The 17750-nt window shown below is 40.4% G+C and overlaps 1 protein-coding gene across 1 annotated transcript; it reads right to left on the reverse strand.

The window, feature by feature from the left end:
• Positions 1–14250: 14250 nt before the first annotated feature.
• On the reverse strand, positions 14251–17708 carry kcnk7 (potassium channel, subfamily K, member 7). Its single transcript, XM_038730098.1, has 3 exons — positions 17250–17708; positions 15858–16253; positions 14251–15417 (listed from the first exon to the last, which is right to left on the reverse strand). The coding sequence occupies exons 1-3, from the start codon at positions 17584–17586 to the stop codon at positions 15146–15148; spliced, it is 1005 nt and encodes a 334-aa protein (XP_038586026.1). The 5' UTR covers positions 17587–17708; the 3' UTR covers positions 14251–15145.
• Between the last annotated feature and the right edge of the window lie 42 nt (positions 17709–17750).

Below are 17750 nucleotides of genomic sequence, written 5' to 3' on the forward strand. Positions count from 1 at the left end.
GGCATTTGAACTGATCAGAAGCACTAACGGTTGGTCTTAAAGTCAAATTAAATATATTGAGTTTGAAAATGTGTGAATGTTATTACCTTGTATTGTCCTTAATCTTATTAACGTGAATTGTAAAACTACTTAAATCTACGTCTGTGTTGTGTTTAAATTGAAAATGGAATATAATCTCCCCCCATGTTGCTAAAACCTACAAATTCCCAGAAAAATACAGAGGACATGTTCTCAGTGTCCTCCTTGGTAACTTTGGCCATGCCCTTAAATGGCATAAATGAAACATGTTATTATAATAATAGTTAAATGTAGCAGGAATTTTTTTGGACTGTGCATGTTTGGACATTTGGAAAGAAACTAATAGGTTTATTATGGTTATAAGATTGAACTGATCAGGAAACCAGGAACGTGATTATTAAAGTTTAGTTCATGTATTATTTCATTTGTTAACTCAAACAATTACCAAATTTAAAAGATATTTTATTTAATTTTTAATTTGAAGGTCAAAACTTCCTGTTTATTGTGGCTGGCTTGATGCAGTCCAGATGGTGATTAGGCAACATAATATTCTTTACAAGTCATCCCTTCAATGACAGAATGGGATGTAGTTGATATGTGATGCTTTAGCTAAAGTCACCGAAGCATAAAAAAAATTTCAGTAATTCTGCAATAGATATAGAAAGGATGAAACATAATGCCACTGGAGATAAAATACCAAAATGTTCAGTAGATTTATGAGGGCCACAGGCTGCTGTATGTCCCCAGAGATTATTATAGTGATTTTTTTCATAAGTACTAGGCTACTGTTTATACACAGACTGTATAATCTGCTTTCATATATTAATGAATAATAGATGCAAACAATTTTTCCCTGCCTGAATCAGACTGCTGCAGATGACTTGACTAATACAAAGTGAAATGTAACATGAAACACTGGCCATGCAGGCCATCACAAATAGTCCTAAGACGAGGCAAACAGTAATTGGTGAGTTCCCATGAAGCTGTGTGTAGGGGGATATTATCAGCGACTGGATACAAAATAGAAATTAACTGTCGCCTGTCAGGGAAAGTTCCCCCGGTCATGAGTCCCCCTCAGCTGGAGGGGCTTTTCCAGTTAAGCCCTGAGTCTATTTATAATCTGTCGCTGACACATAGAGCAGCTGGGAAAATAATGTACAAGAAAACACACACACACACAAATAAACACTGTTCACACCCTAAATGATAAAAGTCCATTAAAAGATCTCATATCAAGCGCTGATGTTTTTATTTCGTACAGTGTCATTTCCAAACATATTACGTTTATTTCTGGAATTATAAAACTGGGCCCTCCTCTGCTGCAAATGATCTTTTTTTTTATTGGATGACTGGACCCTACTTTTATCTGTTGTCAGAAAAGTTACAAATTTACAGGAATGTCATGTAAGTTTTGTTGTTACAATGCAGTGACAATCTTCAATGGGTAACTGGTATTTTTCAACCTGGATTGACCTATTTTCCCAAGTTTTTATGTCATTGGGACAAAACATTTTGAGAGATTTTTGCTGCCTGCTGCTTCTTGAAATGACTTGAGCAACGCGAGTGAACCATAACAGTAATGTAGAAAACCAAAACAATTAGCTTAATAATGACCATAAATTAAACTCCGCTGAGGTGAGGGAAACTGCTGAGTTTGGAGATCATCTTCTGTGTCAAGTTAGCATATATCTATAAATATTGATCAGTGGAGCTTTAAAGTATTTTACACCTACATAAATAGAGAAAACTTGTCACTTTGGTAATAAGACTCTTTTCTCTTCTAGTGTAAAATACAGTATATTATTGTGACTAGTAAATTAAGGTAAATTCACATTTTCAAAATTATATGGATGTGATGGGTCCAGTTTACAAAAGCCACATCACATATATTTTTTAAGTAAAGCTTACAAAAGGGGTAACTGATTACTGTAAGGCTGTAACTGTGATCATTTGAAGTAATGTACTGATGCAGTAACATTTTGCATCTGGATCTTTAAATTTAACCTCAGAGTTTGACACAGTTGACCACATCATTCTTTTAGATGGTCTTGAGAACTAGGTCAGTCTCTGAATGTGTTCTTATCTAGTTCCTAACATTCAATACATTTCAGGGAGGAGTGTTTACATTAGTCTCAGCAGTCATACCACCACAGAAATAAGACTTTTGGAGTTGCAGTTGCTTTTCTCACTACACATGCTGATATTATCACAAAATACAATGATCATTCATTTTCACAGCTAGTAAACACATGGCACTCCTTGTCTGGAGTCTGCAAACAATAAATGAATGAATAATCCTTCTTCAAAGAATCTGAAGCGACCAAGAGGACAGAGACTCATTATTTTAAGGCTGTTGGTGAGTAACAAAGTAAATAAACTTAATTTCCATAGCGCCTTTCAAAGCTAAAGTACTTCACACATACACACACACAAATGCTATACTTTCAAATTTGGCAAACATTTTAGGGACTGATCAAACAGCGAAAATTAAAACAAATTACATGAGGACAATATCAACATTTATTGTGATACATTTTATCAGTGCCAGGCTATACAGGTACAATCTGTTTTTACATCAAATGCCCATCATTTTTTAAACTCCTGCTTTCTAAAGTATCTGTGTAAGTGTACAGTGTATGTAAGGTCTAGCTCGTCCTCACCAGAGAATTATTATTAGATTATTATACAGCTTACCACAACCCATTTTTTACGTTTTTGGTTAGGCCGTGACCTCTAGTGGCAAAAGAAGTCAGGTGATGTCATCAACCTCTTATGCTGCGTACAGGGTCGCGGGGGGCTGGAGCCAATCCCAGCTGACATCGGGTGAAAGGCGGGGTACACCCTGGACAGGTCGCCAGTCCATCGCAGGGCCAAATGTGACGTGTTTTAAGTTAAATAACATTTTGTAGATGACTTGCATTATGTGACTTAGGTAATGTACTTATTTTAACCCAAACCCCAAGCTTTTTCCTAAATCTAACCAAGTGGTTTTGTTGCCATAACCTAACCAAAATAGGACTGTTTCACAATGTTCACCATGTGTTAAACCTCATGACTTAAGTCACGTAACATACTCAAGGTCTAACACAGTTGTAACTTTATTGGTACCAATTTTGTCTCATTGCAACGACCAATGTTGGGGACTTCAAGTCACAGTAAATAGGTAATTAATCAGGCTGCATCACTGATACCAGAGGTGGACATCACTGATTGGACCAGATTTACTAGTGATAAAAGTCTCAAATGGTCTGGTCCCAGTACATGCTGTCCCAGTCTCCATCTGTTGCTAAGTGATTCATGCAGCCCCAGGTCAGTCCCTGCTGTTTCTGTTATGGGACCATAAGCCTCCCTGTCAGTGTCCTTCCATCCTCCCTGTCTCCCAGCAGTTTACTCTGCAGGCACACTGGGAAACAGCTGCATTTGGGCGGGCAAAAAAAAAAACAATAGTGGAGGGGAGTCTCCACATGTGGGAATAGCATTTTTTTTAAAGTTGGTGTTTTGCCAGAGCTCCATAATGGTGAGATTATGTTTATCTGAGAAACGTCTGGGAATTGCATTTCCTGTTTCCTGTGTTCAGTGACGATTCTTAATTTGGAAATGTTCAAATTAAATGAAACATTGTGCCACTTTAAAAAGGGTTTTTCCAGAGAAGCAAAGAGCTTCCAGAATAGACTCCATTACATAGTCAAGTCAAGTCCTCTTCCAGGACGGACAGACATCCAATAGATGTTGTGTGTACAGAATAGACCAGCAGAGTAAAAGTATGTACAGTATGGATAATCAGGATGACAAAATTATGGATAGAAGATATATGAAGATTATGGAAGCCAAACAGATCTGAGCCTCACAACCTCCTCTCCATCATGGAGACCTGGAAAAAGGACAGACTACAGAGAATCACAAGAGCAAAGCTCACCATTAACACAGATAGGAGAAAAGAAGCAAACACACAGAGAGGGAGAGAGATACAAGAAGGACATGCACACACGGGAGAGAGAGAGATTACAAAATGCCGAATCTCCTGGACACCAAGAATCCTGAATGAGGCACTGACAGCCAGGGGAGAGAGAGAGTTCCCAGGTCAAATAGGAGAAAAGGCGAGACAGAGAGGGAGAGAGAACGGGGGAGTGAGCTAGGCACACAGCTGTGCTTGTGGGGCACAAACAAACAGAGAGTTACAGAGATGCAGAGGTTTTCAGAAGGTTTACAGTACTCTCGTATTCTGGACAAACATGGACTATAAGTACTTGGCTTAACAGATTAATTGACTGAGAAAAACCTGCAAGCATCAGTCAGGGAAATTTATTTCATGCACCCCTACTCAAAACGCCCTCCCTCAACATTACTCAGGTTGAGAACTATCGGCCAGTTTCTCTTCAAATTTCTATCCAAAGTTCTCTAATGGGCAGTCTTCAAACAGGTCTCAGAATTCCTCTCACGGAATGACCTCCGACTGGTTTTAAGAGTGGTCGCTCCACTGAAATGGCTCTGTTGTCTGTGACAGAAGCCCAAAGGTCAGCTAAGGCTGCAGCCCAAATCCTCGGTTCTTATCCTGCTTGACCTATCAGCTGCCTTTGATACAGTCAATCACAGGATCCTGTAATCCGCACTCTCAACAACGGGCATCTCTAGCAAAGCACTCCTGTGGTTTGAATCCTGCCTCTCTGGGCGTTCCTACAATGTGTCATGGCAAGGATATTTGTCCACCTTTCATTGCCTCTCCACAGTGGTGCTCCAAGACTCGGTACTAGGGCCCCTTCTCTTCCATGAGGTACTCACAGATGTTTTACATCAGTAATGTTAAAATAGTATTAATATAGGCTATTTTTCAGTCTCAGTTCACTCCAAATTGAACATGGCAGATTTCTTTAAGGGAACTTTGATTTCATAAAGATCAAATTATTATTAATGGGCAGTATTACTCTGGCTACTACTTTACTAAAAAACAAAGCCTGCATTACACAGCTTTCATTATAGGGAGTGAATGATCCAGCAGTTTAGAAAATTGATATAGGGACAAAAAGTCAGGATTCAAGAAATTCAAATTATAATGGATTTAGTTTTAGTTTTTATTGTCCATCATGTAGGGTACAAGTTACAAAAATATAAATAAACAGTTAATTGAACAAGATGAAGTCATGTAAAAAAAAAAGGCATTTGGCTTGATGAATCATTTACATTTAAAGATCATTTTGGAAAATCTCATCACCAACTTATATTTTTGTACAGAAACAGATCCAGCTTCCTTGTCCACCATTGTAAAGGACGGAAACCTAAATTCTTCCTAAAAAAAGGTTTGAGTTTAATTATATTGAAAAATAAAAATGTGAAACAATTAAAAATGAATCTCCAAATAATAACTCACATATACAGAATAACTGCAAAAACTCACCTGTTAAAACACCTGAGAGATAAGACACTCAAAATGAACATGAGACAATCACTCTATTTATGTGTGGATGAACATGTTCGTGAGATTTACCAGTGGTCTAGTAATCAGATCCCTGCCAGCATCTTGCCCCACATTTCCATCTGACCTTAATAAATATAGCCTGGCTAAGCCAAACACCTGTGAGCTGTCTGTCAGAAGGACAGCAAGAGCATACGCCACAATATTAATAAGGTCACAGAACATCATGCTGTCCCTACAGCCATGACAGCCAATAGTACATGTATAGGTATGACCTTTTGAGCAGACGCCACACATCATGCTAGTGTATGGCATTTATGGCATTATGTCCATATGTTTTAATGATTTTCTTTTCTTGGCTCAGGATAAAAATAATGTTCTCCATTATGTTTGCAAATACTTTCCTGTGGTTATTAAAGGTGAATTGAAGCTTCTGGTGACTGAAAGTGTTTTGATAGGTCGTTGCAGGGATATTCTGGGTTATTGTTATTCAATTTTAAGAATGCAATTCTTCTCTTCATTCCTAGCAGGGCTGGCAAAAGGCATAGGCCATGCGTAGGGTGCCACCCTGTGATAAGGGCACTGGCCACCCTCAAAGGAAAAAATAAATAAATTTGCCCTTTCAGGGCTCTAGAGTGCAACCAGTTTGGTGGGACTACATTTTTTTCTTACACTGGTGCACCTAACATTTTTTTTGTCAGTTTGTGTGTGCGTGTGTTTTCCCCAAACCTCACTGTGGAAGAAGGTGAGAGCCAATCAAAAGCAGAGAAGGAACGCTGAATTATACTCCTGCGGTGACTCGACGCCAATACCTATGGCGTTGGCAATGCACGTACCATTGCATTTTTACTTGTGCGTTGGTGTCTGTGTTGCTCTGCAATTACACCTCCAAAACACTAGCTCTTCTAGACTTTTCAAATGTTGTCGACCGAATGGATCAAATTCTCATTCCTATCATGGGGGGGTTGTGATGCTCAAAAGAAAGTATCCACACTTTATAGCCACTTGTTTGGCCACTAGTAAAACGGGCTTCAAAGTACAGAGCACTTCCTGGGAGCTTGGAGGTTTTCAGTTTCAGTCCAATCAGGACAAAGTTTTAATATAATGAAGTTTGTGCTATGATTCAAATAAAGACAAAAACTTACCTGTAGGTGTTCATGTTTACAATCATTTACATAACTATCAATGTGCATGGGAAATGAAAAGGTTAGAATATACTGTTGTGGCGATAAAGGTGCTGTGATAAATTTTGGTACACCTAAATTTTGTGGCGGTGCACTTTTAAATGAAAAACCAGTGCAACCAATTCAAAAAGTTAGTCTGGAGCCCTGTTTTCCTCATTTACTGACTCCAGGTAACAAATAAACAAATAAAGTTTGCACCCCAGTTCCTCTCAATGTCCTGCCCTGCATGGCTGCCGTGCACACAAAAACGGCAGGTTGCCAGTGTTTCGGGACATAATGCCAGCGATTGCTGTCAGGACAGGAGGCAGATATCTATTTTCACATGTTATTTCTTCACAATGAAAAAGTTAAAGTCCAACTTCACATTGCCAAAAAGAGAGGATGGGAGAAGTTGCCGCCACCACCACTTTTACAGAACACTTGGGAATGGATAGAAAATCAAGCAAAGCTGGGGGCATATTCAAATAAAAAGAATAGTTCAATGCGATGGAATCAATGACTGGAACTAGAACTGTCTGACTCTGTTAATCATTGTATTAAACCTGCACTATAGTTTTTCATGGAACATATTTTTTTGTTTAAGACGTCATTTTAATCTATACAAAAAAAATTGTCTTGAAACCATTGTGGTGTTTGATGTTTGCTGACCATATTTTTACTGTAGAATGGGACACCAAAATAGCTAGTCCCAGCCCTGATCCCTAAGTATCTAAATGGCAAAAAAATATAGGCATGGATTACAAAATGTTACAGCTGGTCAGTGATACATGAAACAACATTTGTGTCTTAATCATTTAAAGCTGAAGTGGAGGAAATGAATATCCATTACACTCAAGCCCTCACACAATACCGATTAAGCCTATCACTAGGCCAGGTAATTCAGACCAGTAAAATAAATAAACCAGTAAAACCAGAGTTTTTAAATCCGGTGTCTGTGGCAACATTCCCACCATGGTGTACCAGTAAAGATGTGTTTTATGCCAGCCAGCTATGACGGGTTTGCCATAGCTGATGGGGGAGCAACTGTAGCTACAGCAGCAGCTCAGTTTGGCAGAGCTATCATAAACACATCTGACAGTGTTGTGTAATTATTCTCACTGAAGAAGGGAGAGACAAAAACTCTGCACTGTAATTGTTACACACATACAGTAAATTAATGGTTTTATCACTAAACAATTCTTTACAAATAGGCCAGACCTTGTTTATGACATTGTTTAATGCAGCTTTAAAGTTAGCCTGACAGCAGTGGTAGCAGCAGTAGCAGGAGGCTAACAGTTGTATTGTTGTGGGTAGCTGTGAGTTCAGCTTTAAGCCAACGTTCACATCCCTTAAGGCAGCTGGTGATGATGATGTGACCTAGTAAGTTTTGAGTTATTGCAACCCAGAGGCAGTCTTGAGGACAATAGCGGGCTGTACTATTTGACACAGTGTCTGACCCTGCTCTGAGGATACTCATGTGTCTGGTGACTGGCCATTACAAGGCTTCATGACTATCAGTTTCTGTTTCTACCGGAGCGCCGAGTCTGGGCACAGCTCTGTAAACTGCTGACTGGGGGAAGAGGACAATGAAAGCACTCAACAGTGACTCAGCTGAAAACACCACATCAACAAAACAACTCATCTTCCACCAGCCATATCAGCCTTAACAATTGAAACATTAGATGTTAACATTATTTCCATGGACGTTAGCTGGGATACATGTTGTTCCACATTCCACTTGTAGGCCTATAACATTATTTGCGTGAGGGCCTGGGACTACTTACTTATGACATTACTAACAGTACCATTTGCATCTTTGTCACCATTTTCACCCTGAGTTTGCATCTCAGCTGCAGTCTCTATTCATCCAACTTACTTCCAACTGTAAAATTCCAGCTAAACTGAGGTTTATTGTCTACCCTTTTCTCTCTCCCTCTCTCTCGCCTGTCATTCACCGGTCTTGTGTGAGTTTGGCGTGCAGTCCGTGCTGCCGACAACTGCATGCACGTCGCTGTTCCTTGTGGGTCTATTTCAAGTAGCCGGCTATTTAAAAACAATAAAATATTTTTTATGTGGTTCATCAACGGTGATAAATTATCTGAAAGTCCCTAGAGGTGCAGACAACCCGATACAACACCGGTCATGCTGGGGCTCAGTCTGCCACTGCACACATAGACGCTACGCCTACACATGCGCACTGACAGCCCAGGGTTAGGGTTACAATTTTGGATTTATTCACACATTTTACATTTATAGAAAGTTTTATTTTTTTGTAGGGCTGGGCACGTACATTATTATCACGTTAAGGCATTAATTTAAGTAACACCGAAAATTATTTTATCACACACAACGATTAATCGCGATTAAAAATTTTAATCGTTGCCCAGCACTATTCTTTTTATATGTTGATTTATAGCATTAAACGTTGAAATGTATATTGTAATAGGCTGTATATTAACTTGATTGACAGTTGAATCAGGCTCCGCCCATTGAAGCATGGAATGAGCCATTTCTATCTACATACATTGCGGGTCCTCTTACATGGACGTTGCCATTTTTGCGCCGCCATGTTTCTACAGTAGCCCAAAAGGACAAACTGCTCTACAGAGCACGTTTTGTCTCTACTTTGAATACATACGAAGAAGAATAACAAGAACCAGAACAAGTAACAGTAGTAGTAGTCGACTGGTTCATTAGAAGTAAGAAAAGAAGTGAAATTTGGACAAATGGAGGACCACACATATTATTTAGAACAGAGCGTGTCGGCCACCGTAGCTTCTCCTGTGCGCTTGGAAAGGGAAGGGTAAGCGGTGACTGATGGTGCATTCATGTAGAGTCGGAAAATCGGAATTCTTTGTCTTCGTTAGATCTTTATTGCAAAAAGAGAAATAAAGTGTACATGGGACATAAAGAAGTATACAGAACTTTTATTTGTGTAAAATCTCATATTGAATATACATATTTTGTAAACATGTAATTTATAATGTGGTCATAACGGTGAGTTTGACTTAAGAGCACATGAACACACTGAAGTCGGAAGAACGGCTGTTCAACTGGGGAACTGGGATCATCTGAATAAAGGAGTATTGGTTGGTTTCTTAATGTCTGGGCACATGATGAAGCCGGTGTCTGTAATCTGCTCTGTGGTTTTTATTTAATATGGACGTAGAGACGAAAAGGTAAATAATAGTGAGACTGACACAACGATTTTTTACACCAACATCGAAACCAATGTTATATTCACTGAACAGTTACAATAATATGTTTGATACAATGTGCATAATTATTCACTAGAAAACGTATCTCCACCCTATAATATATAATATCCTCAATATATACAGGAGCCAAGGCCAGAGTCTGTTGTGTGTAGATTGCTAAGGGAGGGGCGAGGGCTGGCAGTGCCAGGCACACGCTCAAGATTCATGGTGGCTCCCTCCCATAGTCCTCTGTGTCTTATACAAACACAGCCATAGTAGGAGAACACACAACAGGTCTCTGTTAAAGCTCCAAGTAAAGCAGTCTGCACCTTCAGTTAGATGGTTCATTAAAGGAGCATTCACTCTGAATACTGTTCCAAAGCACAGCAGCTGTGGAGCAGAGTGACGATGTCAATCATGACATCTCTCAGCAATCATTTTAGGTGGACTTGTGTTTCTGTCATTGTAATTTCTGTTTTGTAATTTTCTGAGAAGCTAAAGTGTTGCGAGTGTTGGGATTATCTGTCCATATTTAAAGCTAAATTTGGATAATTTCTTACTTCAATGGAGAACTCCACAGATTTTATACATCAGTTTTTCTTTACAGGTACTAGGGAGTAAGGCAAGTTTATTTGTATACCACATTTTAACAAGGCAGTTCGAAGCGCTTTATGCAAAACATAAAGGCAACATAGGGCAATATAAGACATTTAAATACAAATTGAAAATTTGTTAAATGAAAAATAAGATAAACCAGGAACAGTTACAGTGCAGCGTAAGATATTATTCAAAAGCCTCAAATTTGATTTAATAAAAGACAGCAGCAAAAAGAAAAGTCTACAGCCTTGATGTGAAAGAACTGACAGTTGCAGCAGACCTGCAGTTTTGTGACGTTTGTTCCAGATATATGGAGCATAAAAACTGAACGCTGCTTCTCCATGTGGGGAGGCCAGTCCCAGGCAACCTGAGAGGTCTGGATGATTCATAATGTAGCAGAAAATCAGATATTTATTTTTAACCTAAAGCATTCAGTGCTTTTTAACCCAACAGTAATTTTAAAATCAATTATTTTACAAGGTATGTGTTTGTCATATTACAACAGGGTTTGCAAAATTAGATGCTTGCAGTTTCTTTATACAACAAAGCAAATGATACACAAAAATATAGATTTTAACTATTTTGAGTCCATTACTACACAAGACTTCCAGCTTGGTTTGTGTTTTTTAACATTGCTGATTGAAGCCTTTCAAAACACTTTACACTACATCACAGTAATGCTCAGAAAGAGAGCACATTTTTCACAAACAGCAATTTGGGGTTCAGTGTCTTGCCCAAGGATTCTGGAGCCAGGGATCGAAGCACCGACCTTCTGATAAGTGAACGGTCTCGCTACCCCCTGAGCCACAATCAGAAAGACATGAGCTTATCAGATCTCTGTAGACCCGCTCCTCATCTCTGACTGAGGCGAGCTGCTCAAGGTTATATTAGCCGCTACTAGCATGGCACAGCTCAATCTCCCACCCAACTGTCAGCGGTCGAATTGCAACGTAGGCACCAGGTTTTGACAAGAAAGAAGAATGTGTGGATTAAAAAGAGACTCTTTGCTTCTGTAGCATCGATGTTGAAATTTGTTTTTGTGAATGCAATGCTAAATCAGTGAAGTACTGTTGTAAAGAATTATGCTTCTTTACAACATTTACAACACCTTACTAACCAAAGTAATTGCTGAGATTTCTATCATTTGCCACAAGGATTGATGAACAAGCATCAGACAGGTTGGAAACAAGATTATCAAAATACTTTCTTTTGAGGTCAAACTGAAAATTAGCACACCTGAACTGTTGCAAATAATATCTCATTGCAAAGGAAATGTTTGAACGCCCAATTAATGGGCGCCAATGGGGTGGTGATGGCGCAATGGATGACACACATGCCTTTGGTGTTCAATCCCCCACTGTGACCCATCTACCAATGTGTCCCTGAGCAAGACACTTACCACCCCTAGTTGCTCCAGAGGCGTGCGACCTCTGACATTCATAGCAATTGTAAGTCGCATTGGAGAAAAGCCTCAGCTAAATGAATAAATGTAAATACAATGAGAGCAAATATGGTAGTTCACAGCTGAAGCGGAGGTCTGTAAACTATGATAGATGTTTACAGACATTTTGGGTTATAGTGTAATCTTTCATTTTCTCTTCCAAGTTGTTTGAGTGTTCCGGTTGTACAAACAGTGTGTGCGGAGATATTCCACACCCTTCTTATCTGTGCAAACCACACTGAGGCTTCTGAAGCCACTGTCAGCGAAACAAGTCATTCAGCAGCTTTTATCTGACATGTCAACATGTTAATGCCAATGGAGTAGGGGGCACAAACCTGAGGAAATAAAGAATTCATGATGGATGTGATGTCTCTTGGTATCCCCCCAGACCTGCCCCGCAGCTATACATTAGTTAGTTGTGACACCTTGTGGTCAGTCTTGTACCTGCTGACCTGTTCAGTTAAGCAACTTCAATCCAAACGTTTCAAAAGACTTTTTAGTGGCTCCCAGAGAGAAATATAACACCAATGACACTGTTTGAAAAGTGGAAATTTAGCACAATGTCAGTACTAGGTTTACATTACCTATTACCAATGCCACAAAACTAAAATATGTTCTGTAGATTGTCCAAAGTAAAAGGAACACGTTATAATTTATTTCCCTTGGAGTAAGGACCAGTATGAAAATGACTGAGGTGGTGAAGGGCTGTTTCACCTTGTAAAAAAGCAAACCCAGGTATTTATTGTTTTCCTTGAACCACCCGCCCTGCAACATGTCAAAATAAAGTGTTACATTTGTACACCTTCCCCTCAGCTTGATGAGCCTTTTAATCATGTGCCCTAATTTAAAGCTCAATATTTTAATGGCTAATCTAATGTGCATACATACTGATATAAAACTGATCCAGAGACTGAACTGTTGGAAAAGTCCACCTTACTGTAGTGCAGGTTAAAGTTGTCTTTTTTATTTTTAACTATTTATGTAACCACTCTGTTTAAAAACATTAAGTGACACTTACATCACACATCAGATCTCGATGAACAAAATAGTTTATAGTTGAACACTCATTTTTGCCCCCATTTGTCACAATCATGCATTTTATCCCTCTCAGTCAGATCCTGTTTTCTCTATCTGGAAAGGGAAAGGCCTGGTTGGTAAAAGAAGCCTAGATTAGAGCTTTGTCTTTTTACATTTTGGTTTAGGAAAGTTTTAGGTCAAATTTAGTGTTTGGGGCACTGCTCAACTCTGAGTGAAAAATAAAAACCTTTGTTCTGGCCTTGCTTGGGAGTGGGAAGAGTGGGGAGCCACACCCTGTGTTGCACCCAGGTTAACCCTAGACCTTAGGACGTAACAGTCCCCAGACAGTCATGCTGGGTGATATTGCAGGCAACATAACGTTCAGCACTTCGTCTCCAGACTCTTTCACATCTGTCACATGTTCTAAAGTGTGAAGAGAACAGGGCGCCAATGGCAGACATACTATTTCTGGTGTTTTCTGGAGAACGCTACTCGAGCTGCATGGGCAGCTCTCTTCGCGCAACGGCCCTTCTCCTGGTATCTCCTCGCTTGAGTCTGTGCTGGGAGATACAGCAAACTTTCTTGCATGCTGGAAAAGCTGGGCTACCTGTGCAACCTGCGTGGGCTGCATGTACAGTCTCACACTACCAGTAGAGACAAGGACACTAGAAAAACGCAAAACTAGAGAACAATCAGTCAGGAAGGATAAGGAGAGAGCAACTGTCTGCGGCCACCACCTGCAGAACCATTCCTTTTGTTGGGGTTGTCTTGCAGTTGCCTCTCCAGTCCTGTTGTAGCCTACCTTCATTTGCACAAAAACAGGTGACACTGATTCACAATCGCTTACGCTTCCTAACTGGACAGGTTCATATCCTTGATGTTTTGCAGACTTGATGTTACACTGTGATGATTAAGTATTCCCTTGATTTTTCTGAGCTGTGTAAAATGCAAAGACGGGTTCAAATAAAATATACAAGAAGAGACATAAATAAAAGACAGTCTGCTGCCCTCCCTGAGCCACCTTACCTCCAGCCAACATAAAAATTACAGTACCCTCCATTGTTTCTGTGAGAAATATACTGTATATAAAGTGATGTATAAACGATCTATAACATTTACATTTGATACATGGTGCTGCCATTGAAACAATATTTCACACAATAAAAGCATTGGAATTCCAGTGAAAAGTGTTGAAACAAGCATACTGTGTGTGGGAAATGTCTAAATTTCTAAAAGTTTTAAAAGAGAATTTAAGAAGCAAATCAGCCTCAGGAAGGTGTTTTCCTGCCAGTACGACAATGCAAACACAACCATCAGTTTCATCAGTGTAGCTGAAATGTGTTTCACTATGATGTAAAGCAATAGGGACAATTAGGCAAACAACATATCTGGTTTTATTTGTAGTAATAGTTTTGTTATGGTAATAGGGATTGAGGAGCAGGTTCATTTGGAAAGTGTGTTCATGTTTGTGTTCATGTTTTTGTGTCAATACCAGCTCCATGTGCTCTGTAGCGACAGGACAATATTTCTTGACCATAGACAGCACTTGTAGGAGCCATATTTGTTTTCCTCCAGGGGGCATGTCATTAGATTGCGGAGTTAAGGCCGATGCTGGCCTCAGGTTATTTAAGTTCCTGTAGTGATGCAAACAGGTGTTGTTAATTGAGGAAGAGGAGCAAACAGTTTTTAACTGTGCTCGGATTATGTTTTTTATTTGACTTTATATGACTTATTATTTATTGGAAGTGGACGCTGTAAGGACGCAGGAAATAAACGCCCTAAACTGCAAAGTAGAGGAAAAGACTGGACGTCGTTTTTCTGAGTACACATTAAAAAGAATTCACCAAACAAATTAGCAACCAGTAGCAGCTAAGTATAGGACATAGTCACTACGGTGCTGTCATCTGCTCCACCAGAGAGGGAGTGGAATCATGGGTAGAGTTACTCAACAGAAGAAAAACATTTTAAACAAATTTAAAACTGCACTAAAAGATTTATTTTAACAATGGGGTCAATTGATTATGCGCAGCGTGAAGGAATTCTCTCAAAGTGACAAACACACAGAGAATTATCACCAATTCTGCAGCCCCTCTTAGCTCTACAGAGCATTTAGCCTCTTTTAGCTAACTGTTTTGATGTTGCATCCCCTAACTTTGTGTGTTTATAACATTATTTTAAATCCAGCAGCAGTTAAATTGTGTTCAACGCACACACAAACTCAGAACCTGCCTGGTGGCAAATATTTGACTCCATAGATTTGATAATATCGGACAGATATGGACTATTTAGAGTATTTAAGTATTTAAATGGGTTGTGCATAATTGAAAACAGCGGGTCGGTCTGAACAGGGGCTGCTCAGCTCCAGTGGAGTGGAGGAGATGGTGCAGATGGACTGTGAATACGGAGGCTCGTCCTCGCAGCTGTCTTCGCTCATAGTCAGCTCACTGATGTGGGCGCATTCCAGCTCTGCATACTGAAGGCCAGAGAAGAGCCTCATCACTGCGCAGACCCTGGGAACCTGCAGGACAGTATCCTTAAAAGTAATGATCACCACCAGGCCCACCAGCAGGTAACCTGTGGAGAGGGATTGGATTTTAAAATAAATGTCCAGTCTGTCGACGTGCATATTTAGGGTCATTTTAATAAGTCTATCCAATTATTTAAATCAGTTTTTTAATAATAATTCATTGTTAGGATGGTGGAGTTTATGTTCTACAACGAAACAAAGAGCAAAAAAAGAACATATTAGCCATTTTTGGTGGCTTGTTGAAAAGAGGAATTTGGATTCCAGGCCTGAGTATCAACTCCTGGCTGTGCCCTGAAAGCGCAAAGTTGGTGATAGTTCAACACTATTAGTGACACGTTTCACATCATTATTTGATCCATTAATATAATAATACGATAACAGAAATATTGAGAACTGGAGCTTCAAAGCCAGACATACACCCCACTGTTTGTTTTCACTAGCAACCTGGATTTGTAAAGTATGGAAGTACCTTCAGCACTCCACTTACATGTGGTGAGGAGATTGAGTGTCTCCTTGGCCGTTGGGCCCCAGGTTCTCCCCAGAGAGTTTCCTCCCTGTCCAACGGTGCTTAGGATGACAAAGCAGAAGAAAAGAGCATCCAGGAAGCTCCAGTCGGGCTCTACCATACAGACCAGGAGGGCGGGGAGGAGGAAAAGGAGGAAGAGGACAAGCACCGAGAGGAGGCTGATGTGCAAGAGGGCGGCCCGGGTGTAGGGCAAACCCCAGTACGTGTGCAGGTGGGAGACTGGAATGTGGGTGACGACAGGGAGGAGGAAGTTGGAGAGGAGGGTGAGGATGAACAGGGTGAGGGGGATCCCCAGGGTGCAGTAGAAGATGCAGAAGAGCTTGGCCTCATCCGATTTTGGGGTGTAGGAGTCAGAGCCTGAGAAATAAGAGAAGGAAGAGGTCTGCAGGAAGGTCCTACTGAGGAGTGACGTTAAGTTAACTAACGATACGATTCTTTTCAGCCGCTCTTTGGTACAAACAAAGGGAACTGAGTCATAGCTACTGTGTGAGAGCCGGTCTTCTTATTGTGCCCAAATTGTACCGTTTCACTCTTCAGTAACATTTCATTTTTTGTAAGTTTGGTTGCTGGGGTTCGGGCCGTTGGCGCATCCTGGGCCACGGTGGTGCATCTTGAAGAGTCCTGAAGCCTAAATCTGCTCCTGATGGCAGAGCCGTCGGTGTGCGAGAGAATGTTTGTCTCTCTTGCATGTGAGCCACTGTCATGAGTGTGTGAATGTGACACGTGACAAAGCTCTTCGAGTGGTCAAAAGACTAGAATTATACAGCATCTCACTAAAGTGAGTACACTCCTCACATTATTGTCAATATTTGATTCTATCTTTTCATGTGACAACACTGAAGAAATGACACTTTGCTACAGTGTAAAGTAGTGAGTGTACAGCTTGTATAACTCAAAATAACACATCACACAGCCGTTGTTTGTCTAAACCGCTGGCAACAAAAGTGAGGACACCCCTAAGTGAAATGTCCACATTGGGCCCAATTAGCCATTTTTCCCTCGGCGGTGTCATGTGACTCATTAGTGTTACAAGGTCTCAGGTGTGTTAAATTTGGTGTTCTTGCTATCACACTCCCTCATACTGGTCACTGGAAGTTCATCATGGCATGTCATGGCAAAGAACTCTCTTCTTCATCTTCAGTGTTGTCACATGAAAACATATAATCAAATATTTACAAAATGTGAGGGGTGTACTCACTTTTGTGAGACACTGTATAGAACTATATAAGTGCAGTATTTTTAGCATTAAAAGTGAATCTAAAGAAGCAATTTGAAGAAGTCACCTAGGACGTTGTGATAAATAATGAATAAGTAATAATAAAAAGATCTACAAATGTCTGGACTGCAGCTTACCCATAGTGGTGAGAGTGACAATGACAAAGTAGAGTGACGATGTGAAATCATACTGTCTCTCATCAGCGTCAGCCTTCAGGACAGCTACATCGCTGCGGTGCGCAGAGAGAGCTTTCCCCAGCAGCTCGCTCAGCCGGCTCTCCGCCACACACGGGTTCTCCAGCAGGAAGGAACGTCGCAGCTCCTCCACCTCGGCCCTCAGCTCCTTCTCCACCGGCTTCTCCACTGCTGTGAACACCAGACCTCCCAGCACGATGAAGAGCAGGTAGCAGACAACCAGGCAGGCAAACGCGTGAACCTGGCAGAACAGTCCCAGTGCAGACACAAGCTGGGCCATTGTTGGTTCTGAATGCTGTTTCTCTTGACTGCAACCAGATACTGAAAGCTGTAGGCTTTAAATATTTAGAAAGGTAGAGCAGGTGGAAGACACGGGCCCAGTCAAAGAGAGATCAGTCAAAAACAAGTGAATAACAGAGGCTAGTCAGGCATTTCTGGATTCAA

The sequence above is a fragment of the Micropterus salmoides genome, unplaced genomic scaffold (genome assembly GCF_014851395.1).
Source record: "Micropterus salmoides isolate LMB-PRFRI ecotype aquatic unplaced genomic scaffold, ASM1485139v1 Ms_hic_scaffold_2, whole genome shotgun sequence".
Taxonomy (NCBI): Eukaryota; Metazoa; Chordata; class Actinopteri; order Centrarchiformes; family Centrarchidae; genus Micropterus; species Micropterus salmoides.